Raw genomic sequence first — 26,517 nt, 5'->3', positions numbered from 1 at the left:
TGTGCCCCATCCTCCTCGTTATCCTCTCATCACCTCGCACCGGACTTCACTCCTGCTAATCACGTCACACCGGTTTCACAGTCAAGTCTTGTCCCATGCTTAGCTAATTGATCTTGTCTGTCCAGGCTCCAGAGCTCATTGCACCCTGCTAGGTGTTCCACTGTTCACGTAGATTGCTGCCCTGGCGACCTTGGTACTCCCTCTGGCTGGCTGTTCGGAGGATTGTCCTAAGAGCCCAGTAGTTCTGGGACATCCATGCTTCATACAGCACAATCCTCACGTGAACTGGAAGAACAGTTCTATTCTAGCCTGGTTCCAGTCATGTGTCTTGTTTGGGTCCTGCCTCTTCTCCCGTTTCTGTGTTTTGTGCTCCGAAGGGGCAGCCCTCTGACCTCACCAGTGTCCCGGTGAAGTACCGCAATCTCAGCATGGTGTTCAGCAAGTCCCGAGCTACCTCTCTTCCTCCACATCACCCCTATGACTGTGTCATAGATGGACAAATATATTCAGGAATCACTTCTAGCTGGGCTCATTCGTCACTCCTCTTCCCTGGCTAGTGCGGGTTTCTTCTTCGTTCATCAAGAAGGGTGGCTCCCTGCGGCCCTGTATTGATTATTAAGGGGTTGAATGACATCACTATTAAAAATAGGTACCCCTTACCTCTCATGTCTTCTGCTTTCAAACTCTTGCAGGAAGCCAGGGTCTTCACCAAGTTAGAGCTCCGCAACGCATATCACCTCGTCCACATCCAGGAAGTAGACGAGTGGAAGACGGCATTTAGCACACCCATGGGACATTTCAAGTATCTGGTTCTTCCTTTCAGTCCAACCAATGCCCAAGCCGTCTTCCAGGACTTTGACAATACCGTTCTGGGTGACATTATTAATTGATTTGTCTTTGTGTACTTAGATGATATACAATTTTTTCCCCCTTCCTCCAGGTGTACACCAAGCACGAAAGGTCCTCCAAGAAAGGTCCTCCAAGAAAGGTCCTCCAATGTCTGCATGAGAACCAGTTGTTTGTGAAGGCGGAGGAGCATGAATTCCATGCCGAGTCAGTTACGTTCCTTGGCCATAGCATTTTCTTGAGCGGAATCAAGGCTGATCCCTCTGAGGTAAAGGCTGTCGCCGAATGGCCCATCCCTGACTCTCGTAAGGCCTCGCTTCTTGGGTTTTGCCAACTTTTATCGGCGATTCATCAGGAAGTTCGGCCAAACGGCCGCACCTCTCACAGCATGACTCAATCAAGTCCGTTTTGTCTTTACCTATTTTGTCTGTTCCAGATCCTGCTCTCCAATTTGTTGTAGAGGTCGGCGCAGTCCTATCTCAGGGTTCCCCTCATGATGGAAAGGTGTATCTGTGCGTTTTCTTCTCTCATCGCCTCAGCCCTGCAGAAAGCAAATACGACATCGGCAAACGAGAACTGTTAGCGATAAGAATGGCTCTGGGTGAGTGGTGTCATTGTTGGAGGGAGCGGTGCAGCCCTTCTCGGTCTGGACAGATCACAAAAACTTGGAATATATCCGTTCAGCCAAGAGATTGAGCTCCTGCCAAGCCTACTGGGCACTCTTCGTTGGCCGTTTCAACTTCACCCTCTCGTACCGTCCCGGGTCTAAGAACCTCAAACCAGATGCTCTTTCTCATCAGTTCGAGGCCGCTGGGGTGAGCTCTCGGCAGAGGCCATCCTCCCTAAAGGAAAGTGGTCAGGGCTCTCTCATGGGGCATAGAGCAACAAGTGGTGTAGGCCGGTCGAGGGGTGCAAGGGACTGATTGATAAAGAGGTGAGCCCCCTCCTAGCGGGGGATGCTGCTGGGGAGGGGTACCTACAGATGCTGTATGTGTTTGGAGTTTGTAGAGCACATGGGGGTTGTTTACACAGCTCTCCCTACGTGGTTGTTTGAGCAGAGTATTCATCTCTCCCTACGTGGTTGTTCAAGCGGAGTATTCATCTCTCCCTTCTGGGTTGTTCTAACGGAATCTTCTACCGCTCTCCCTGTGGGGTTTAACATTTGTCCCCCTGGATTATTACCGACTAGTTCCAGCTTAATAAGAATTGTTTATCGTTTTATTTACCCCGGCCGAGTGCTCAAGCCCTGTCCATATTTTTACCTTTGAGTTTTTTTGGACCTTTTGTGTTGTGGCTGGTATTATTTGAATAAAACATTATTTTTGTAACCCTGCATCTGACTCCTGCCCTTTCCATCACGATACCTCAGACTTCCATTCCTCTATTATTGGCCGCTTCCCCCTGTCATCCATAAAGTCCTATTGGGCAATTCGACTGTGCAGAAAAAAATACATGTAGTTACACTGTAAAAAATGTCTGTGAAATTAACGGTAAAATCCTGTTGTTTTCACACAAAAAAGCTGTTATCAGAAAGTGTCCGTAAAAAATACAGAAAAACCCTGTAAAATTATGCTGTGAAATTAACAGTGAAATTCTGTAGTTTTCACAGAGAAAACTGTTGTCAAAAAACGTCCATAAAATACGGATAACACTGTCAAATTCTCTTGGAAATTAACAGTGAAATTCCAAAGTTTTCAAGAGGAGTTTTTTTTCAACTCCACAGACACTATTATCACCTTCACTTACAGACACCACTGTCACTTTATTTCTGTTGCACGTCTACAAAAGTTCTAATTGAAAATGAACACAAGTTTACATGTCGATGGTTTTGTTGAGTCACCATTATGGTGATGAGTGTTTGCTTTAGTTGTGGTCTTGACCCTTTACCTTCCATGTGAAGAAGTCTTTCCCCAGTATTGACATCTATGAGTTGGAACACACTGACTCAGGTGGGTGGAAAGCTCAGATAAAGCTAACGCATTAAATTATTTGTGTTGGAGAGTAAGTACATGTTCAAGAGTTTAGGTGGTGCTTTAAAGTTACTTGTTGTCCTCATTTGTGATATTGAATGAAATTAATTAATATACTGAATGTCTTTAACAGCACATCTAACGCTTGATAAATGTTCTAGCAGATATCTAGAATATAACAGTTTGTCTCAACAATGGTGACAACAGAAAAAACCTCTAAAGATAAACGCAATGCATTCTGGGTATCATCAAAGCACAAAACTCATCAATGACTCCCAGCATGCATTGCGGCTGTAAGCTTTTCATTTGTAAGTCACCACTGTTGAGATTCATACTCTGATTCTTGATGTCTGAGTCAAAGACAAAATGCAAGCTTTTTAACGGCTCAAAAACTTTTTAGATTGATAGTTGCATGAAATGTGAATTTTAAAAGTAGATTCATTTGAGGCATTTGTAACAAAAAATACAATAAGTAATTAAACAACATCCCAGATAAAGAGTAAATACCTAATCACAATTTCATTTGATGTGATTTGCTACAAAACTATGTTAAATATAAAACAATGTCATAGCAGCACAAAGAAAACTGTAAACTTATTTATGACAGCTGAAAGAGGCCAACTAAAGCAAACCCTGATCACAAAAACGGTGACTTTGAATACACCAATAAAACATCAAGTTATGGCTGTTATGCTGCAGTCCCTGTGAAGCAGAAGTGATGATCGTCTTCAGTATTCTGACGTATTTACAAGATGAATAGTGGGTGTGGCTCATGTTTTCTACTGTGAATTGATTGGATGAATAAAAACAGGATGTTCCCGTAATTTTACGGTAGTTTGCTGGCAACCACAGCTGCCGGTATTTTTCCGTAAAAACTACGGAATTTGTATTTTCTCCTTTCTTTTCTGATATCAAATGTTTTGTGGGTCACCACTAAGCTGAAGAGTTGAGTCTGTGTTCAACTCACGGTCAGGCAAAGATATTCTGATGTCATGCTTGCATGTTGCTTTGTTTAAATGTGACTTTAATAATGAATTACAAAGAAATAAATTAAGTAAATGTAATGTTATCACTTTTATGCATTTGGACCAAGTTTTCATTTTCTATAAAGAAATGTTGTTGATATAAAATACTCAAATGTATTAGGTTCATTCACTGTTTGAAGTTTGTGCCCTGAAGTTTTAAACTGCAAAGCTGTTTAGGTTCTTTTCCTGTATTTTGTATGGAATTTTACTGGCAACCACAGCTGCCGGTATTTTTCTGTAAAAATTACGGAACATTTTTTACAGTGTAGACACTAGCCACACACGTCCGATGAAAGGTAGGAAAGATATAGGAAAGAAACAATTTTAATTGACAAACATGCTTTCTATGGAAATCATACTTCTATCCAGTGGTGTAGTCGAGGGTTATCATGAAAAGACAGACATGGTTGTACTTTAGCTATTGTTATAATTTGCACTCTAAAAGTCTAAAATCTACATATATAGATCAAGGAAGTCAACTATTTTTTGAACATTAGTATTTCTAAAATCCTGCGTACTGCCCTGGTTGTCTCTTCATATAGCTTGTAGCCAGGATTGATTTCAGAATCTGCACCTCTTCTGTGGCCATCACTCTTTTCGGATACAAAACTTCAAAATGTGCATTAAAACCAGGATGGAAACCTGGCTACATTATAACACAGAGGAGTTCATCCTTTGCTGGGCTGCTTTAAAAATGGAGGCATAAATTAACAATATACCCACTTCTCCAGGCACCACTACACCACTGCTTCTATCTGTATATGTGTATTAATGTATGTTTTTTTAACCCTGTTTTCTTCTTTAGAGATGGATGTGTCTCTCCAAAGGAGTTTGAGTGTTTTGGATCGTCTTCTCCTTACACACTCCATATGGTTGCAGCTGTCCGTCAACCCTACCTCTGCTCACCAAATCCTACAGAGAGAGATTGTGGGGGTGAGACATCAGCCCATCAGCACTTGGCCTCAAGCCATGTTTTTTCTCATAGCTGATAATATAATATAGCATAATTACACTAATCATCCAGTGACAATGCCTAATGAAATGGCTGTAATTAGCAACTCATCAACCTTTAATATGTATGTACCAACAACAAATGTTAATATTTTATGCCTTTTTAATCTATTGACATAATATTTAATGTTATTCAATGAACGTTGTGTCTCCTCTCTGTCCATAGACATTTCTGGTGTGTAAGTGTAGCGCCTCCCACAGAAAGGTTCTTTGTGTGCGAGTAGGGGAGTCTGGTGTGTGTGTTTCACAGTATCCCATCCGTGAAGAAGACTCCAGTGAGTTTAACACATCACATGTAAAGATGTTTATTTTTAGGCAGCTGCTATTTGCATTAATCAAAAAAAGTAACAGATGCTATTTACACTACGTTTAAATATCAGTAGCTCCTGTTTACACTAAGTGAAAATAGCAACATGTCTTAGCGATACGCTATTTACACTAACCGAAAATAGCTGTATTTTCTTTGGATTAAGTGTAGTCGGTATACTATACTATCTATAATACTTATATCTATAATACTTATAGATAGTAGCAGATACTATTTGCACCTCAGAATTGTTGTGTGTCAAACATTATGCAATAATGACAAAGTGTAAATCATTATATTTATAAAATAATAAAGCCCTACACCCACCCCCAACCTTACCCGAAACCCAAACTTTAAAATTGATTTAAAACTTTAAGGACCTCCTATTGACATCTTTTGTCTTTATTTTTCTTAAAATAAAAAAATAATAATGATTAAATCTTCTGATTAGCCTACTATAATATCATTTTAAGAGTGTTCCCTCTTTAGTTGAAAAATAACAGTATGCATTTTATATGTTTATAAAAACATTTTAATGTTTTTATTTTGGTTCTATAAAGTGCTTTGTCTCTGTGTAGCATTTTCTTTAGAATGTTCAGCCCTGAGCTTCCCGGATCTCTGCAGACTTGTGGCCTTTTACACAGTCAGCAGGTACATTAGACCAGTGTAAATTACATTGTAGATTAATGTAATGTAAATGTAATAATTTCTACTGTGTGTCATTTGTATGTTTGTATTTTCAACAGAGATGTGTTGCCTTTACCTCTTGAGCTCCCAGAAGCAATTGTACAGGCAACAACACATACACAGCTGGAAAACATTTCACATTTGGGTTTGGGTAAGACTGACTCTCTGACTTTGTGCCCTTTAAGACTATTTATTACACACAATCTCTGGAATACTTGATTCTGTTTGGCCAGTAGCCACATTCCAAGATCTGGTTTGCCTCAAACACAAATAACATATTTTATATGACAAATAATATTTTGAATAAAAATGTTATGTCATATCATACAATAAGAGGGACAATGTACAGCTTATCCTGATCATATTGTAGCAAAATTTTCTGCAATAACAGCCGGCTGGCTGTACATTGTCCCTTATTTAAACTCCATTCTGTGTGTAAAATGAGTAATAGCATTGTTTGCTGTGCTCAGACACTAACTGGGGGTTTGTTTTTGAGTCCATTATAGTTTTTAACTCTCATATTATTTTATAACATTTAATATACAGTCAACACTATAATATGCCACTCAAATTGTTAAAAAAAATAGCTCACACAAAAAGTGAGACACTTACACAACAAAGACACTCATTTGGAGTGTTTTTATCGGAACCTGTCATGTTTTCTTCCTTAGTTCAGTTTGTTAAGGCATAAGAACAGAGTAATTCTTATGGGGGAACTGCAAGTGATTAGAAATTTGATGTTAATTCGTTATAATGTGATATAGATTCCGTTAAAACAAGATGTTAATTCGTTACAACGAAAAATTAATCTGTTAGAACGAGATATTAATTCGTCATAACGAGATATTACACAAAATTTTAATTTCATATATATATCATAAGAGATATTATAATACATTTTAATTTGTTATAACGAAATACTAATCCGTTAAAACGAAACAATAATTCGTTATAACAAGATATAAATCCATTAAAACGAAATATTAATCAGTTAAAACGAGATACTAATCTGTTAAAACGGAAGATTAATTTCTTCAAATGAAATAGCATCTCTTCATGTCAACTCTTTGATGCCCGAGTTTTGAGATAGTGGCGATCCATGACTGAAAGCAATACGCTTCTACTTTGCTGCTGACAGAACGGAGTGTAATAGATCTCTAATCATTCATTTTTGTTTAATTTAGTGTCTGTGCCCCGTATAAACGCACAATGTGCTTGAAAAGACCGTTAAATTACACTGTAAATAATGCCCCTGAAATTAAAAGTGAAATTCTGTTGTTTTCACACAAAATACCTGTTATCAGAAAGCGCCCGTAAAAAAAAGGAAAAACTGTAAAATTGTCTGTAAGATTAACAGCAAAAATTCCATGTTTTTTACGGAAAAGCCCTGTGAAAAATGCCCTAAAAAGTTACGTAAAATAAGAAAAACACTGTCAAATTTCCTGGGAAATGAACATTGAAATTCCATAGTTTTTACAAAGAGTTTTTTTTCACCCCACAAACACAATTATCACATTCACTTACAGACACCACAATCACAGACACCACAGTCACACTGTTACACGTCTACAAAAGTTCTAATTGAGAATTGACACAAGTTTACAAGTTGATGGTGATGAGTGTTTGCTTTAGTTGGGATCTTGACCCTTTGCATCTTATGTTAAGGCTTTCCCAAAACAGATGGGAAAAAAAGCTCAGCAAAATAACTGCGATATGTTCTTTAGTTGGGAGTGTTATTACATTTTACGTTTTAGAGTTTGGGTACTGATTGAAACTGATTTGTTGTCTTCATTTATGATATTGTATGAAATTAAATAATATGCTGAAAGTCTTTAACAGCATATCCATCACATGGACGATGTTTTAGCAGACATCAAGAATTGAACAATTTGTCTCAACAATGGTGACAACCCGAAAAACCAAACTTAAAATAAACGCAATGCATTCTGGGTATCATCAAAGCACAAAACTCATCCATGACTCCCAGCATGCATTGCGGCTTTAAGCTTTTCATTTGTTGGTCATCACTGTTGAGATTCATACACTGGTTCTTGATTTCCGAGTCAAAGACCAAATGCAACTCTTTATATTGATTGTTGCAGGAAATTTGAATCTTGAATGTATATTCACTCAGACTGTTGTATTATAAACCCAATGAGAAATTAAACAAAATCAGAGAAACGTTTGTGAAAGAATCTTATCACATTTTCTTTAGATGTTATTTGCTACAAAACTATGTTTTATATAAAACACTGTCATAGCAGCCCAACCAAATCTGGAATTTTACACATGAAGGATGTAAGAGCCCAACTAAAGCAAACACTGATCACAATAACGATGACTTTAAACAACAATAAAACATCAAGTCATGGATGTTAGTTTGCAGTTCCTGTGAAACAGCAAGTGGTTCTGACATATTTCCAAGATGAATAGTGGGTATGGCTCATGTTTTCCACTGTGAATTGATTGGATGAATAAGTAGTTTGCTGACAATCACAGGCGCCGGTATTTTTCCGTAAAAAAACTACGGAATTTGTATTTGAAAAAAAATGATCACAATAATGGTGACATCAAATGACTCTTGTGTTCATTGTCAAAAAGGGGTTTTGTAAACGTTTGTTATTTGCCCAATAAAAGCAAATGATCTCCTGTTTCTGACCATTTTTAGGTCAATTCAAGCTTCTCTGAATAAGTCATATTTATTGTTTAATAATTCAATATTTATCATTCATAATAAGCAGATGAACTGTTGTCGGTTATATAAACTAATATAACTCAATTTTTTTAAGTAATGAATATTGAGAAATATTAGGTAGACTTTATCTAATTTCTTTTTGTGTGTCATGACTCATGTCTTATAAATTTAGGTACTCTTTACTTAAAAACATAGAATAAAATCTACTCAATCTAACTGAGTGTAAATCCTTGCCTCAATTTTATTGAGTAGATTCAGGAAGTTTACATGTATTTTACTTTGCTACCTAGTATATGTAAGTAAAATTTAACTGATTTGCATAGGTAATATTTACTGATCCACAAGAATATTCTTTCTCAGTGCAAATTACAAGGATTAAAAGCAGATATTTAATGAAAGAGATTAATAAACATTTGGTTTAAGCTTAACATTATATTGTTGTTTAAAAATGTAAATTAAGCAGGTTGTCCGTTTTTAAAAACAACAATCAAAAGATTCATTAGGCCCATTCACAAACATCATGCTCAGTTCATTTAAACGAGTCAAAATGATCGAAAATCTCTAAAATATGTGATAACTCTCACAACTATAATTTAAAAAGTAAAGGATGAATAATAACAAATGTTTAAGGCCCGTTTCACATTTCGCGTCTTTCCACACGCATATTTGTTATTTTAAATGTAGTCGCGGGGAAATATGGCAAGCCAATGGTGTCACAATTACGCTGTAGATTAGACGCGTTTATATCCCGAGCCGTATTTGACGGCTTTTCAAACGGTATATGTGCCGCAAAATATGATTCCAAACGCCATAAAGAACACGTAAAAAGCCATCTATAGCGTCGTATTTAATAGCGTTTTCAGGCGCCCGAAAAGCCATATGCCATATGACGCCGTTTTGGTTGCACAGTCCACGTGTTATTTACAGCGTTTTGCTTGTCGTATAATGAGCCCCTCCTGCTGGTTTCCACTGCCAGTAAAAATGAAGTGTTCTCACCCAATCACTGATGAACTGAGCAAGACCAGAAAAATTTACCACTGATCATGTAATGCCTTTGAATTTACAAGATATTATGTGTGCAGTGTTACAGTTACTGTACCTCTGCTAACATTGAAGATATCATAGCTTGCTTTCTAAAGGAAGGACTTTTTATTTTGGGAAATGTAATGTTACACAACGTGATCAGCAAATATACCATTCCAATCCCATTGTACGTATCCATGCTTATTACATATAGTGCCCAGTTAATTGCTTACGTGAAAAGCAAAAAAGTAATGGTAAATAAAATATTTTATTCGCTAATTTCCAACACTACAAATCATTCCTGGGTGTAACGATTAAGGTCAGTGAGTTAAACCAGTTAAAGGTGAAAATGTTTTGCAACCTGTGTTAACTGAATGGCTCACTGGTGTGTGCTCGCTTGGCTCGCATTGGCATGTTGCGACATTTGCCAGTTCGAATCCTGCTTGGATCTGGGGTCTATTTCGACATCATTGATTTTGTTATGTTTATCTGTGTCGCAGGGTACTTACTTCAAATATGCCGTTGGGATATAACTGCGTTTAATCTATAGCTTAATTGTTACACCATTGGCTTGCCATACGGAAATAGGGGCCGACGCGCATATGGTGCGATGCACTCTTTTTTTTCGGGAACGTCGGCGCAGCATCAAGATGAAAAAATCTAAACTTTTCAGAAAGCTGCAAACGCACCGCAATCATGTGACAAGAACCAACGGGCCTTATTTGCCCATAACTATTTTAGAGACTTTTAAAATAACATATAATAACACAGACATACTTTTCATTTATATAGATGAAACCATAATAACAGCAACAAATCAAATCGTGTTTAAAACGGCTACAAGTATGTTTGAAAACATTAAAATGAACAACAAGTGTTTATTCAGATACTTAACTTCATATAACAGACACTTTATTCAAAACTTTATTTAAAACAGCATCGATCATGATTCACGACAGATAATTACAGAAGCATAAATATAACAAAAAACACTTCAAATATACTTAATGTGATTGCTGGAGTTATATGTCCTCTTCAGGCACTGTGTAATGTCCCCTTGCCGTTGTTACTCTTAACTGTCACCGGTGCTGTGTACCTGAACAATATAATTAAATGAAACCTAAAACTCTCATTTATTTTCGGAAAAGCAGTTTATTCATTGAGCAGTAATATTACCTGATAAAATAAATTTCCTGTCATAGGAACTTTAATTCCTGTCAGTACGAAAGCCCTTCGAAAAAGCTTTGTTACTGCTGTCAGACGACATTCTGTCAGAATATAAGTTAAAAATCAGTTGAACTTCGTTTTCTACAAGTATTAAACGACAAATGAGAAATAAAAAAATGTCTTCGGAGAAACTATCGGTACTCCTGTTGGACGCAGCTCTGCTGGGCATGCGATGTTCTGTACTTGAGTACGCAAGAGGCGCACGCCAGTTATGAACTTGAGTGTGCAGGAGGCGCGCACTGTTACATTCCCACAACAAGTGCCTGCATGTGGCGTATTAAATATCTCTTGGCTTATTTAATCAACAGATGTACAATATCCTGACTAAAAACGTTATAAAAACGCATATTTAAAATGTAAACGGGATTTAAATCATTATTGTTAATCAAAAAAATGATTGGTTATGACATAACATGCCCGCACCTTGCCATTAACTTTACCTGTAGGTCATGTTATTACCAAAATAGGATGAATATTTTACGTACCTGGACTGTCCTTTGTTATCGTGTAACGTCATGAGTTTGTGTAGGTGACATCATGAATTGGTAATTTAATGATAATGAAATAACGTTCATTGGAGGTGCCAGCTACGTTGTCAGCTGGTGAGTCCTGAAATTACCAAAAATTATTGCTGTAAATTACAGGACTGCTGTAAAATTACAGTTATGTGCTGGCAAATCTAGCTCCCAGTAGTTTACTGTAAATTAACAAAAAAATTTAACAGTGTATATTTAACTTCAATAAATCACACCATGATGTTGCTTAACAGGACGACAGAGCCCCTGCATTACTCTTCCCTCTATTGTCCCATAGGCTGCCTCTGGTGTGTGATCTGAGAACGCGCGAGTATGGAAAACCGGCTTGTGCGTTTAAATGGGGCACAGACACTAAGGAAACAAAAATGAATGACTAGAGGTCTATTATACTCCTCTGTTGTGTCAGCAGCAAAGTATAAGCTGTTGTAGAAGCTATTGTTTTCAGTCATGGAACGCCACTATCGCAAAACTCGGGCATCAAAGAGTTGACATGAAGCGATCCCATTAGCATTTTGATGTAACGGATAACAATTTCGTTATTAAATAAATTATTTTTTCCATTTTAACGGATTAGTATTTAGTTATAATGAATTATTATTTTGTTTTAACGGATTAGTATCTTGTTTAAAGGGATTAATATCTTGTTTAACGGATTAAAATATCGTTATAACGACTTAAAATGTATTGTGATATCTCGTTTTAACAAATGAAAGGTCCCATGAACTGTATTTGTTTATTGTTTTATACTGCTTATGAGGTCTAATTACGACGTTGGCATGGGTTGTACATTCAAAAACATAATCAATAAGTAATAGGCTATTTTCTACACTGGTTTTGGGGGTGCCGCAATGAAGACTTATTAAAAAAACACCCACTGCTTTGATTGGATAGCAGTTTGCGTAGTTTGAGCCTTCTGTGAATATGATTTTTGCATGGCATCAGTATTATCTGGAGACCTCCTGTGATTTATAAATTACCTCCCCACATCAGTATTTCATGTGACGCAATCGCACAGGAGGATTTTACTCAAATTGACTGACTTATTTCCCGGATGTGATGACAAGGCTTTGCGTATAGTTTGTATGCCCTATACTTTTATTGTGTGTAAGGACATATGACCGTGCCTGTCTGGATTTGAGACCCTTGATCGCGAACCGGAAAAAAAAGATCACCTCGATCGTGGGTCTCAAATTTCCCAAGAGTTTCCATAATAAATATACAAGCGGGGGACTCCCGGTAGCTTATGGATATCACCCAGCACCAGAAATAATACCAAAACACTTTAAAACAGCCATTATTCGCTTTATACATTGGATTATACATTGAAAAATTATATATGAGCCCACCAAATCACAGAGATGCCGATTCGTACGGGCTTAATATCACAGACAACCTCTGCAAGTATTACAAATGACACAATATTTAGCTTTAATGGCATGTTTGTTTATTGCTTGCTTGCTCTATCTAGTTCCGCGCCACTTCAGAATTGTCATGCGCAAACCATTGGGCGGGGGTTAGAAAAGAGAACAAGCCGTTGATATTTTTCTAAAGAGATGGTGTTCAACCTATAAATGTCGTCATAGATAGGTGCATTCCAGAACCTGGCGTCTGTCAATAACAGATATAATCTCAGTAACAAGGGCGTTTTCAGTTCTGACACATGATGTTCACTTAAATACGATTCCCTCTTATATAATAAAAGCTCGGGTTAAAACTGTGATTTTAATTTATCCCTCCTTTAAAATTTCTTGCAATATCTCGAAATGATGAATTAATATCTCGTTTTATCAGATAAATATTTTTTCATAACAAATTAAATATCTTGTTTTAACGGATTAATATTTCGTTATAAAGAATTAACATCTCGTTTTAACAAAACATATATCTCATTATAGCGAATTAACTTCTTTTTTTTATTACTTGTGGTTCAGAGCCACTGGAAATTCTGCTTGGATCTGCATCAGAAAATAAAATCGGTCTGCAATTGCTATAAAGGGGACAATGGATGAAATTTTCACTTTTTAAGTTTCTTTCCCATTTAGTTCGAGGCATGTCTGCCTGCTGAAAATAGCTGAAAGCAAAACACGTAGCCAGTTTGTTATGAGCTTTTTGAGTCTAAAACTTCCTACTATGGTAGTCAATGATGTCCCAGAAATGTCAGTTGCTAACATTCTTCCAAACATCTTTCTTCCAAAGGCATTTATAAGGGGGGGGGGGGGGTAGTATCCTTTTGAACTATAATGAACATAATAGTGTTTTTTGTCTCTTTTCTGATCTTTTCAATCTTCCATGGTGTCTTTAGAGTTTTGGAGTTCTCAGACATCTCCTGGCCTTCCAAATGGTCCCCCTCCACCTTCAAAACCCCACCGAACGCCCAGGGTCATAAACCCCTGTTTCATTAATCCCCTGTTCCTTCAACCACCCCAGCCCAGCAGAGCTGCCTCACATAAACGTCACCGCTTCAAACGTAGCCTCAGGGTCCGTGTGTCCAATGAAACCTCTCTTAGTCTGTCAGGTGGAGAATCGGATTTAACCCAGGGGGAGCGACCTAAAGAGAATGCCAACCAGGATGGCCAGAGGAGGACAGGAGGGATAAGCATGCTCAGGAGGACTCAAGCTCTGTCTCCCACCTCAGAAGAGGAGGACGAACAGATGATGGGCCAAATACCGTCGGTATGTTTTTTTGAATGATTTTGCCAAATAGGCTGTGTTCCAGTATCAACATCCTTGTTGGTCCAGGGAAAACATGCAGATTAAGAGCTGGGTTTATGGGCGGAGGGGGGGGAGGGGGTCGCTATGTTCAGTGGGGTGGGGGGGTTTGTGGGCAGGGTCTAACATGGGCTGTGCCTCATGGGCTGACGGTCTGGCTGTGTCAGTGTGCGGCTCTTCTGGTGTTAAGAAGCAGCACTCCATCATGTCCCAATGGTGTTCTCAAGTTAATGTTTTAACAATTAATTTTTTTATCAGCATAGTCATTTTCCTTGATAATCGTAGAAAATTGGGTCCAAATGCAATGTAGTAACCAAATCATGCTTGTAATAGCAGCACAATTTCACATTAACCGAGCGGCAAAAGAAAACCATGTCTACGCGCATCAGCCGCACACTGCCTATTAACAAATAAGAGCCAAACATTTTTAACCAAAACAGAATAAAAATAAAGCTTTTCGCCCAGTGCGCACGGACAGTTAAACAATTCTAAATGTAATTTCATGTCATACAAATCACAGACTTTTCTAAAAAAAAGAGAACCTTTTTTTCCTAAGAGGCCATTTACACAATGACACATTTCAACTAAGAACAATTTTCATTTGAACATGAAAATGACGTTTTGAGGCAGCTGAGACCATAAACTTGAACCCGTAAAAAGTGCAAGTGTTTAAAAATTGTGATCACATCATGCATAATACATGTTTAGTTTAATGCGCTAAGTATAATCCAAACAACAATGCCGGCATGCAGAAATGTGTTTGTGCTACTCAACATAGTTATTAAAAGTGCACCACTACGACGAGACAGATTGTATGAGTGTGATAAGGTGACATTTTAAACTGGGTGGCAACTGCTGCAGAAAGTTCAGGCGAACAATAAATCACTCGGTCCATATCCATAATAAACATCTTTACTGTTTCCAATAGATACACACACGTGTGGTTCTGCAAATGAATAATAATGAAACTAAGTATAAGTGAATGAATTAGAAACAATAATAACTAAATAAACAATGTACTATGACGTTAACAACATGAAATATAGTGCAATTGCATAAGAACGTATGTACATTATTACAACGGATGTAAATTACCTCAGATGTATAAATATTCACTTTAAACCAACTATGCAAAAAGCAGAATTACATTTTCCATGTAATATTCAGAACAATTGTAATCAAAATCGTATCAATCATGTTTAGTTTGGTATTAGGAGGCAATTGAGATTCTGTGTTCACCAAATCATACTTCAGAGGATAAACCGACATTTAGTAGCGCAAACAAGACACAGGTGTCAAATGTAACAAGAGATTAAGGGAAGGATTTAGCAATTTACCTGTCAGATATATGCATGGAGTATGTGTCATCATGGCAGGACTCCCTGTTATACGTGGAGAGAGATGTTTTTGTCCATTTTGACCTACCACATGCTCTCTCCATGTCTCATCTCTGTTCCTGCCCTTTTGTATACCTCGTTATTGATTGTTAATTAGTTCATGCTGCACCTGTCCTTCTTAATTTCCTCCCCATTAAATAGTCTGCATGTTCCATGGTCCTGTGCTTGGTCATTGTGTTTATTTGAGTTTGTTACTCACTTGTGCATCATCGTGTATAGTACCTTGAGTGTGTTTACCTGTTCCATGTACTTATACTCATACTCATGTTCCTGTTCCAGTTGTCGAAGATATTGTCCAGTCTAGTAAGTGTGCAGTCTAGTTTATGTCAAGTGTTGTTTATTTCAGTTAAATAATAGTCAGTCTACGTCCTGTCTTACTCTGCTTGTCCTGTTATACCCCATCGTGGGTCTTTGTTTTGTGTTTCTTGTATAATAAAAGCCATTTTTGTTAACCCCTGAACTGCTGCCTGCAATTGGGTTCTTGCGAGCGATTTCTGACAGTATCAACACATTTTATTAGAAATTGAACTACATAATAGCGACGATCAACATAACTTCTAACAAGCTTATTAGCCTTGGTACATGCCTGAAAACGAACTATTCATGGTTGACAGCTAGTTTGGCTATCTTGCAACAATAAAATTGCAGGAATAAGTCACCTGGTTCTCACGGGTAACAAAATATACATTCAAACACAGTAGCACAAAATGTCTGATAGAGGGCGCCAATGTCATTTCAATGTGACCTTTGTACAGCCGCTCCCTAATTTGTTTAACAAATGTGTGACCTTTGAAAAGGCAGATTAGTTCTTGTTGCCATTAGATGGTTGTGCAGGCAGTTTACTCAACCGAGCCACTGGTCTTGTGTAGCTTTTGTCTTTAACCTTTACTTTATCTGTATTCTAGAGTTTTAGACCATTCCCATGATATATAGTTTGTCATTATTCGATAAGAAATGACATGCATAATATTCACGCAAACTTAGGTGTCCCAAATACGGAACGGGTGACAGTTAACGCTACATAACTCATTTCGTGGATGTGATCTTGATGGATCTAGTTGGGAATCATATTTGGTGAGCTTAGTTGATCACTATTTTAACAACAGCTAAAACCGCTACAGAAGCATTTCCAGAAGTTCTCAATCAGAATCCGGCTCTCTTACAGCGGAGTATTTCAGACTCTTGGTAGACGACTTGTAATAATTTAGAACTAAGATGTCCCATAAGGAGGCAATTAGGTGTTACAGAGTCTATATCGCAATATCTGAAGAGACATACTGTATCCCAGGGGTCTGGAATTTAGTATTCCTTCTATTTCCACATGTATGGTAGTCAGTACTTCCTCTGGAAAGGATTATGAACCAAGAGATGTACGCAGTGCAATCTTGATAGACTCAACCTATCTCTCCCATGATCCGCTGAAATGTGGTGCATTTGCCGGATTTAGATGAAAATGTATATGTTAAGAAAACAGATGGTCTTTCAAGGTTGGGTAAAGTGCATTGAAGGCATTCTGAAGTTCTGTGTTACCTCCCCTGAAATTTGTCCCATGATCACAAGAATTCTGTGTGGTTTTCCTCTGCAGGCTTTAAATGTTCTTAGAGACATGAGAATGGAGTCAGAGTCAAGGGAGGATAGAAGTTATATATGAAGAGCTTTGATGGTAAGGCATTTTCACAGTCTTTTTAACATCTGCGTCCAAACTTTACCTGGAAAGGGCCGAAACAGTCAATGCCTGTCGAGTAAAAAACTGGACGAAACAGTCTAAGGTTAGACTTTTTAAGATCAACCATCCTGGGTATTTCTGGCTTCCCTTGCCATTTCTTGCATTCAAAGCAGTTGCGCTGATGTCCTCTAACTGCCTCTTTGCCTCTCATGATCCAGTATTTTCATCTCAATTCTGTTATCACACATTCAGGTCCTTAATATAGCAATAGGTTGGATTCAAGACAATAGAGTGGAGAGTATTTGAGTCCAGGTCATCACATCGGCGCAGGTATCCCCCAACTCTAATTAATTTGGCTTTGTGATCGCATTCTGGGGATAGAGTTAGAGAATGACTCCAGCGAGATACAGGGTTGCTTAACTGAAGTTATGCTGTTTCGTCTGGAAAGCTTTCAACCTGAGCGTGTTTTAAAAGTTCCAGTTGAGCCTGTGAATGACGGCATTCTTGGGCGTCATCACAGGCAGTGGCTGTTTGGGTTGAATGGCTGAGTTAAGAGCTGTGGGCCTTGATTCCATCTGCTCTGCTCTGAAGGTTAAGAGAGTGAGTCCTTGTGTAATTTCATTTGCCGGGTTCAACTCTGAAAATACCTAGATCTAGATCATCCTATTCACGTTTTTTATCCCAGAGGCGTTGGACAATCATTTTTAGTCTTGTCGTGAATGGGATTAGGAAACCTAATGAGTCACCTAATGGGTCATATCGACTGGTAGTGTGCGAGTGTAGTGTGTCTTGTATTTGTTCCTCAGTGTTGGCACGGAATCTTCCTGTTTTCTGGATCTGTAACCGAGAACATCTAAAGGGCACTGCCAACGAAGGCCCAGAGTCATCTCTTGTGGGTCTTCTCCACTTTGAGTGAACCGAAGGTGACTGTTTGCAGATTTCAGCTCATCAGGGAAATGACCAAGGACAGATGAAGTGTTAGTAGCCCACTGCCTCAATTCAAAGACTCTGTGCCTCCTCGGCATATGAGAAACTTTGAGGCTAATTGTCTATGTAGAAGTTGTGCTCTACTGAGACATGCACATTATCTCCTGGTTTGCTGTGATTGTAGACATGGTTCTGCAAACAAAGGTTACACAACAGGGGCTTCAACCTGTGCCAAAGGGCAAAACCTGCCACTCATAAACAGAAGGGGGTCTTTCCTGTTCCAGGTTTCTGCATAGGAAATGAAGAAAATGCTTGTGTTCTGACATTTACATTTAGTCATTTAGCAGAAGCTTTTATGCAAAGCGACTTACAAAGTAATTAAGGAGCAATAAGCAATATGTCACACAGGAGCAATAATGCAATAGGTGCCAATACAAAGTTACTGGTTTCAACAAAAGCTTGACCACTACCTGTTGAGAGTAACAGAGGGGGTTAGTTTTTTCTTCTTCTCATTTGTCTGTCAAGTATTAACAGAAGAGTTGAGTTTTAAGTCGTTTTTTGAATGTTGTGAGAGATGTGGTTGACCGGACAAATTAGGAAGAATGTTCCACCAGAAAGGAGTTGTGAATGAGAATGAGTGGGAAAGCAATTTACTGCCCTTATGGCAGTAAAAGACGCCTCTGGTTTGCTTTACGCAGGGATCTTGATGGGGTGTAGGAGTGTAGGAGGGTGTGAAAGTATGCCGGTCAGATCCAGTGATAGTCCTGTAGGCAAGCATTAGTGACTTGAATCTGATACGGGCGTCAACGGGTAGCCAGTGGAGAGAGATGAAAAGGGGAGTCGCATGAGCTCTTTTAGGCTGTTGGAAGATGAGGCGTGCTGCTGCTTTCTAAACCAGTTGGAGTGGTTTGATAGCATTTGTAGGAAGACCAGCGAGGAGAGCATTTCAGTAGTCCAACCTTGAGATTACCAGGGCCTGGACAAGGAGTTGTGCCCCATGCTCAGTGAGATAGGGCGTAACCTTTCTAATGTTGAATATGGCATATCGGCATGACCGCGTTGTCTTTGCAATGTGATCTTTGAAGGACAGCTGTTCATCAAATATGGCTGTTTTGGAAGGAGTTATTGTGGTATTGTCAAGTTGGATGGTGAGATCATTTTGCACCGTGGTGTGTGCCGGAAACACGAGTAGTTCTGTCTTGGCCGGCTTCAGCTGGAGGTTATGCTCTTTCATCCAAGCTGAGATGTTCTCTAGGCAAAATGTAATGCAAACTGCTACAGTGCTATCGTCTGGATGAAATGAGATGTAGATCTGGGTGTCGTCAGCATAACAGTGATACGAGAAGCCATTTGCTCGTATGACGGGTCCCAAGCATGTTGTGTAGATGGAAAAAAGAAGCGGTCCAAGCATCGATCCCTGAGGGAACCCAGTGATCATGTGGTGAGCAATGGACAGCGATCCCCTCCATGACACCCTGAAGGATCTGCCAGAGAGGTAGGATTTTAACCAGCAGAGTAGAGAGCCTTAGATTCCTAGAGATGACAGGGTTGCTAGCAGTATCTGGTGATTTAGAGTGTCTAACTTTTCTCAGTGAAAAATACATTGAAGTCCTCCTTGGTCAAAGATCAGATGGTGGGGGAAGAGGGGGGCAAAGAAGAGAGTTAAAAGTCTTGAAAAGCTGCCGAGTGTTAGGTGCATTGCTCACCTTGGTGGTATAGAAAGACGTTTCAGCTGTGGTAACACTAGCAGAGAACGAGGAGAGTAGTGACTGGTAGTCCCCTAGGTCAGCAGGATTCTTGGTCTTGCGCCATTTCCTTTCAGCAGCCCTGAGTGTACTCTGTTGTTCACGGAGGGCATAGAGGTTATGTGGCCGTGATTAGATGTGGGTAATCTGACCCAATTAGTAAGAGTGGTTGTGCCTGCTGCAGTGGGGGGATAGGCAGACCTTGCAGGTGTCTGTATTTCCGTTGCAGTATCTTAAATGGGAATGTTTGTTCTGCGAGGCTCAGTTCTTTGGCTGTGAAAGCTCTTTCGATAGTGTAGGCTTTGTCTGGCTGAGCAACAGCTGCTACAGAGAAAGAAACAGCCACCCCATGAACAATATGTATGTCTTGTTTTACAGTACGGAGAGCTATATCTTCGGGTAATCTCTGAAGATATAGTTTCTGTGCTGCTTCAAACAGTAGCAGGGTCCTTTCTGACCCGTCATCGAGTATGGCGTATGTGTCAAGCTCTTTCTCCCCATTTTTTAGAATTACTCGGATGACCTTCAAGAGCACTTTACTGCTTGCGCCTGGTCTGTCAAGGTACAGTGTCTCCACGTCAGAGCTCATAAAACAGCTGTTCTGTACTGAAGTTGGGTGTCATTTCACTTTGACATGGAAGTCGTGAAGTATGTCTAAATGTCTCTTGTCAAACTTTTTTGCATTTTCTTTAAGATTACATTCTGAGATCTGACAATAGTGGCCACAATTAAAGCCCTTCTTATTCTATTCTTATTCTATTCTAACACCAAGGTGAGTTATGTACCTAACACTTGGCAGCTTTCCAAGACATTCAACTCTCTTGTCTGCCCCCCTCCTCCCCCAACGACTTTATCTTCGACTGCCAAGGACTTCGCTGACTTTTCGCTGAACAAACATCATCCATCAGCAAATAACTTTCAGCACCTCAGAACCTCGGTACACCCTACCCTCACAGGCCCAGGCTCGATGTATCACGGTACAATGGAAGTCCTGGAGCGTCAGGAACCACAGGATTAAGCTGGCGGTGGTGTCCTTCACTTTCCCCTCCACTGTAGGGGCGTGTGATCTGTCACTAGCATGAAACTCCTTCCCAGCAGGTAGTAGCGGAGCACCAGGACTGCTCACTTTATGGCCAGGGCCTCCTTCTCTACAGTAGCGTATCGAGTTTCAGCAGGGTTGAGCTTCTTGCTGATGAAGATGACCGGGTGTTCTTCCCCTCCCTGTTCCTGAGATAACACCGCTCCCAGGCCGGTGTCCGAAGCATCGGTCTGGAGGATGAAGGGGCAGCCGTAAACCAGAGTGTGGAGTACCGGTGATGATGTCAGTGCTCTTTCAGGGTGAGGAAGGCTTACTCAGCCCCGGAGCTCCATCTGAGTCGTTCTGTCTGCCCTTTTTGGTTAGGTAGGTCAGCGGGCTGGCTACAGAGGAGATGTTGGGGATAAAGCAATGGTGGTACCCTGCTAACCCCAGAAACGCTTGTACCTGGGTCTTATACCGTGACCATGGGGCGTTCCGGACAACTTCCACTTTCTTCTCCTGGGGCAGGATCAGTCCTCTTCCAAAACGGAACCCTAGGTACCGAGCCTTGTTGAGTCCAAGGTGGCACTTTCTTGGGTTCGCAACCAGCCAGGCTTTCCTTAGGCCGCATAGCACTCTCCGCACTCTGTCGCGATGATCACCCCAGCTCTCCGAGTGGATGAAGAGGTCTTCAATGAATGCCGTTGCGAGAGGTTTTCTCCCATGTGAATCTCTGGTGGCTCCTTCTCCTTGAGGGCTGCCATTTGGGCTGGCGGGGCTATCCATCTCTTGAGGAGATTCACATGGTAGATCTTCTCCTCCTGTCGGCGTCCCGGCTGGCGGAGGCAGTAATCCCGATCATTTCCACAACAGTATAGGGAAGACTCCAGCACGCCAGGAATTTTGACGTGGCTGTGAGCAGTTGGAGCAGTAGCCGGTCCCCGGGGTGGAACTCACGCAGTTGGGCGGTGGTATAAGGACGTGCGTAGTTGCTTGACCTGGTGTAGGTGAAAGAGGTCCGCCATCAACCGGGACATGAACGGCTCTCCCTGGTCAGTCGGGATCTTCGAGGGGATTCCCACCCGGCTGAAGAATACGAACAGCTCCTTTGCGATGGCCTTGGAGGTGGCTCTCCTTTAGGGTATGGCCTCTGGGTACCGGGGGGCGTAATCGACTATGACTAGGAGGTGTTCATGCCCTACCAGGTACGCTCTCTCGTCAGTCGACCCCTCACGGAGAGTGAAGACTCCACCCCAGTGCAGTCCAGCTCATTTAGGTGCGGCTTGGGCAGGCTCAGGTAGACCAGTTTGCCTCCCTGGACACCACCCATTGCCCGCTGTAGTACTCTCTGCCCGAGGCCCCTCCCAGCACGGATGCTCTAGTGCACAGCTGGCCGCAGAACTAGCGCAAGTCCCCCCAGTGAGCCTCATTGCACAGACCCTATGCAAGGTCAGGGAAGAGGAGCAACAAGTGTTACTAGTTGTGCCGTACTGGCCCAACCGGACTTTGTTCTCGGAGCTAATGCTTCTGACGACAATTCCCCCCTGGCGGATTCCCCTGACCAAGGACCTGCTTTCTCAGGGGGAGGGCACGTTGTGGCATCCCAGGCCAGTCATCTGGAACCTCCCTGTCTGGCCCAAAGTGATCTACTCCCCGCGGTGGTTGAGACCATCACTCAGACTAGGGCCCCGGCCCCTAGGCGGCTATACACCTATAAGTGGCGCCTCTTCATGTCCTAATGTTCTTCTTGGAGAGAAGACCCACGGAGTTGCTCAATCGGAAACGTGTTGTCCTTTTTACAAGAGAGACTTGAGACTAACCTCTCCCTTTCCACACTGAAAGTGTATGTCTCCCTTTCGGGACCAGGTGGCAAACGATTAGGCGCTCCCCACCCGGGAGGAAGACCCAACCCCATCCGTGTTGTGTCCAGTACGCGCACTCCGCCTATACTTGGACCGCACGTAGAGCTTCAGGAGCTCTGATCAGCTCTTTGTCTGTTTTGTAGGTCAGTAGAAGGGAGGGCCGGTCCCAAGATTGCCCGTGCTGGCAGTGAGAGCTCACTCCACCCGGAGTAGAGCCTCTTCGTAGGCACTTGCTCAGAGCACCTCTCTGGCAGACATCTCCAGAGCGGCGGGTTGGGCTGTGCCCAACACCTTTGCAAGGTTCTACAGCCTCCGTGTAAAATCGATGTCAGCTCAAGTCTTGCAGGGCATCAGGTGAGCTTTCCTGTAGCTCAGTGGTAAGGTCAACGCCAAGGTAGAGGGCTTCACATACTAAGAAACAAATGTATAGGATAATGCAAAGTCGCTGTGGCGAGTGGAGAAATGACACGTACACCAGATCTCAAAAACACACACCCCAGAGGGGATTTTTATTAAATGAATTAGTGCTCCCGTGGCTGTGGGTTTTGCCCAAGTTTCCTGACTTCGTGGCTTCGGTCCGGGAGGTGGTGGGGTGTGATGTGCTGTGCTGTGCTTGCAGGTGGCGTGACGATCTGGTTTGAAAGAATGGGAGAGACACGTTAGTTAACTCATGCTGTGGAGTCGTAGCTCACCATGCCTTGGGTTGGTCTGGCTTTTATGCTGCATCTCATCAATCTCCGACGACCGGCAGCTGCGCCTCCTTGCAACCCTCTGTTTCCATGGCGACACTGATTGCGCTAAGGGAGACTCGTCACAGTCGCTTTGGATAAAAGCGTCTGCCTAATGCTTAAATGTAGATGTAATGTATTTAGACATTTACATTCATTCATTTAGCAGACACGCTCATCCAAGGCGACTTACAAATGAGGTAAACAATGGAAGCAATTAGAACAACCCAAAGACAACAATGCAAAAGTGCAATAAATCTGGTCTCAGTTAGCCTACCAAAGTACACAAAGCTAAGTACCTTTTTTGTAAGGATAGAAAAAGAAGTAGAAAAAATTTAAGTCTGTATTAATGGGTCAGGTGTTGATGGAAGTTAGTCTTTAGCCGAATCTTACAGATGGCTACAAAATCTCCAGATCTTGTAGCAATAGGTTGATCATTCTACAAGTGTGGAACAGATCCAGAGAAGGCACGTGAGAGTGATTTTTTTACTTTTTAGGATGGCACGACAAGATGTGGTTCATTAACAGAGCACAGGGATATAGGGGGTACATAAATCTGTATTAGCGAGTGAAGGTATGGGGTTGCCTGACCAGCGTTGGTTTGTAGGCCAAGAGCAGGGCTTTTAATTTGTTTGCGAGCATGTCATGTATCCTGCTTTCAAACAGAAAGAACCACAACTAGAGTTTAGGGTTTATGCCTTTTTATTTTGCTGACCGAGAGAAGAGGGCATGTGCGGGCCAAACAGGTTACACGATACACAACCCACGCTGCACTGTTGGGATCACATCTTCAGTATATCAGAAAATTAACACCATGAAACATACAACACCACCTTATGGCAGTGGTTCATTCTCCTGGAGTTACAGTACATACATCAGACCCATACCCAGACACAATACCATGAGCTCTTGTTGTTAACACCTCTGTGTTTACTTCATCAACCTGACATAAATCCTAATTTTCCTCCCCTTATTTCTGATTGACATGTCTCTTGTACAGTTTTTCATACAATTTCACCAAGTATGTAACAGGACCAAGTATCTTAACAACCCTACCTGATACCTACTTTTCACCTTCTCCTCCCCTTTGGTTTCGAACCAACACTTGTTGTTTTGGCAAAAACTGATTGACTCTCTTGGATCCGTCAGATTTTTTCATCTGTAGAACTTCCTGTCTGTTTGTCATGCTAACGGAAAAACAGGGTTTTAAGAGAGACAACCTGGTTTTCAATTCCTGTTTTATAAACAACTGAGCAGGAGACTTCACCGTTGTAGACTGTGGGGTGCTCCGGTAATAAAAAAAAAGTTGTGAATATAATGAGGCAAAGACATGTTTTCACGCTGACACTTATCCAACACTCTTTTCAAGTTCTGTACCAAGCCTTCCGCAGCCTCTTTCAAAGCTGGATGGTCAGCTGGACTCCGAACGTGTTTTACCCCGTTGTTCTTCAGAAAGTCCTGAAATTCCCTGGAAACAAACTGAGTTGCATTATCAGATACCAATTCATCTGGAAGACCCCATGTGGGAAAATATCCCCCTAGTACTTCAATAGTTTTGTCCACAGTTGTACTTGACATCAGCGCAATATCTGGCCAACGAGAATAACTGTAACCACCAGAAAATTGTGTTTTCCTTTTTCAGCAAAGTCTATGTGTATTCTATGACAGGGCCTAACAGGCCAACTCAAATTATTCAATGGAGCTGTGGCAGGATGGTTTCTATCTGCTTTGCAGATTCGACATGTGCTAACTACAGCTTTTATGTCTGCATCAAGCTTTGGCCACCAGAAATGGCTACGAGCTATGGCCTTCATTTTTACCATCCCCGGAAATTGTGATGTAATTCTTTTTGCAGTTGTGCCCTCAAAAATCATGAACTACCACTCGAAAATCCCAAAGAACACAATCAGATTCCACCGTAAGCTCTGTTTTTCACACAAAATACAGCTTCAGTTCAGTCTCAATCTGTCATGAAATCACACGGAGCCACTCTCAATTTGGCAGTGTGGCTTTTGCACAGCCCAAATGTGAGCTAAACATGTCTGCATGTTGCGCACACATTTTTTCAACAGGATCGCCTATATAATTGACTTTTGACCAATCCAAATTTAGCACACGAATCCATTCTCGCCCCAGATGGGAGGGCCCCTTTCCCTGAGATACCAATGAAGTCAGTTCTGATCGGTCGGTACCGGACGGCTCCTGCGTCGTCACCAAAGCCGGACCCTTTTTAGGGCCGGGCGCCCACTTACTCACAGAGTTTTTCTGTTCTCCCCAGGTGTACTTGCAGCCGATCGCACACTCCACTGGACTGTGCCCAGCTACCTGAACTCACGCCCTGGCGAGGCGTAGGGTCGTACACACACGACAGCTGCCACCACTCTCGAACCGACAGTGTTTGCAGCTGTCCTACCAGGCAGGCAAAAAGGCGGAGCCAACCTTCCCTCCGGGGACCCCCCCGGGACATATGGTTAGTTCCGCCAGCCGACGAACCACCCCCCGTGGGAATGGTGAAGCAGACCGTCCCCTAGGTCCACCTGTCACAGTCCCTGGGAGCTCGAGAGCTGCCAAAACTGTCTTGGTAGCTAATGAAGACGGTCCGTCTTGGTTACTCGATCCAGTTCGCCAGAGACTCTCCCAAGTTTCGGGGCATCCTCTCTCCCTCTGTCAGAGGCAGGGACGCCTCCGTACTTTGGGTAGAGGTCACGCCCCTTCTGGCAAAACAGACATTGAGTTCGTCCCTCAACCAAGATGTTCAGTGGGTTATAGCCCACACTTCATTGTTCCCATGAAAGACGGCGGGTCATGCCCCATTGGTCTGCATACCCTGAACAAAGCACCTTCACAAGCTGCCGTTTAGGATGCTCACGCAGAGGCGCATCCTGACATCTATCAGGTGTCAGGATTGGTTTTGTGGCAATCGACCTGTTCTCCCTTTCAACCTTTCAACTGTTCGCCTCCCGAAACACCACCATTGCCCCCACCATTGCCCCCTCCCGAAACACAGGAGGCCCCCTCGGCACGGATACCCTTGCGCTAAGCTGACCGCCGGACGGGCAGAAGTACCCCTTCCCCCCCAATGAGCCTCACCAGGTTTCTAAGGGGCGCGAGAGGGCGGAATCCGCCTCGTCTATGCTC

General features: G+C 41.6%; 1 protein-coding gene across 1 annotated transcript in view; it reads left to right on the top strand.

The window, feature by feature from the left end:
* rin1b (Ras and Rab interactor 1b) overlaps nucleotides 1-26,517 on the top strand; it is a 65,597-nt gene that overhangs the window by 26,105 nt on the left and 12,975 nt on the right. The window contains exons 2-6 of the mRNA XM_056733017.1: nucleotides 4,647-4,774; nucleotides 5,019-5,127; nucleotides 5,738-5,810; nucleotides 5,906-5,997; nucleotides 13,630-14,000. Coding sequence (XP_056588995.1) covers nucleotides 4,649-4,774; nucleotides 5,019-5,127; nucleotides 5,738-5,810; nucleotides 5,906-5,997; nucleotides 13,630-14,000 — 771 coding nt within the window. The 5' untranslated portion in view covers nucleotides 4,647-4,648. The remainder of the gene's footprint in view (nucleotides 1-4,646; nucleotides 4,775-5,018; nucleotides 5,128-5,737; nucleotides 5,811-5,905; nucleotides 5,998-13,629; nucleotides 14,001-26,517) is intronic.

Source organism: Triplophysa dalaica, chromosome 1 (genome assembly GCF_015846415.1).
Source record: "Triplophysa dalaica isolate WHDGS20190420 chromosome 1, ASM1584641v1, whole genome shotgun sequence".
Classification (NCBI taxonomy): domain Eukaryota; kingdom Metazoa; phylum Chordata; class Actinopteri; order Cypriniformes; family Nemacheilidae; genus Triplophysa; species Triplophysa dalaica.
This window is presented reverse-complemented; position numbering and strand designations above follow the sequence as displayed.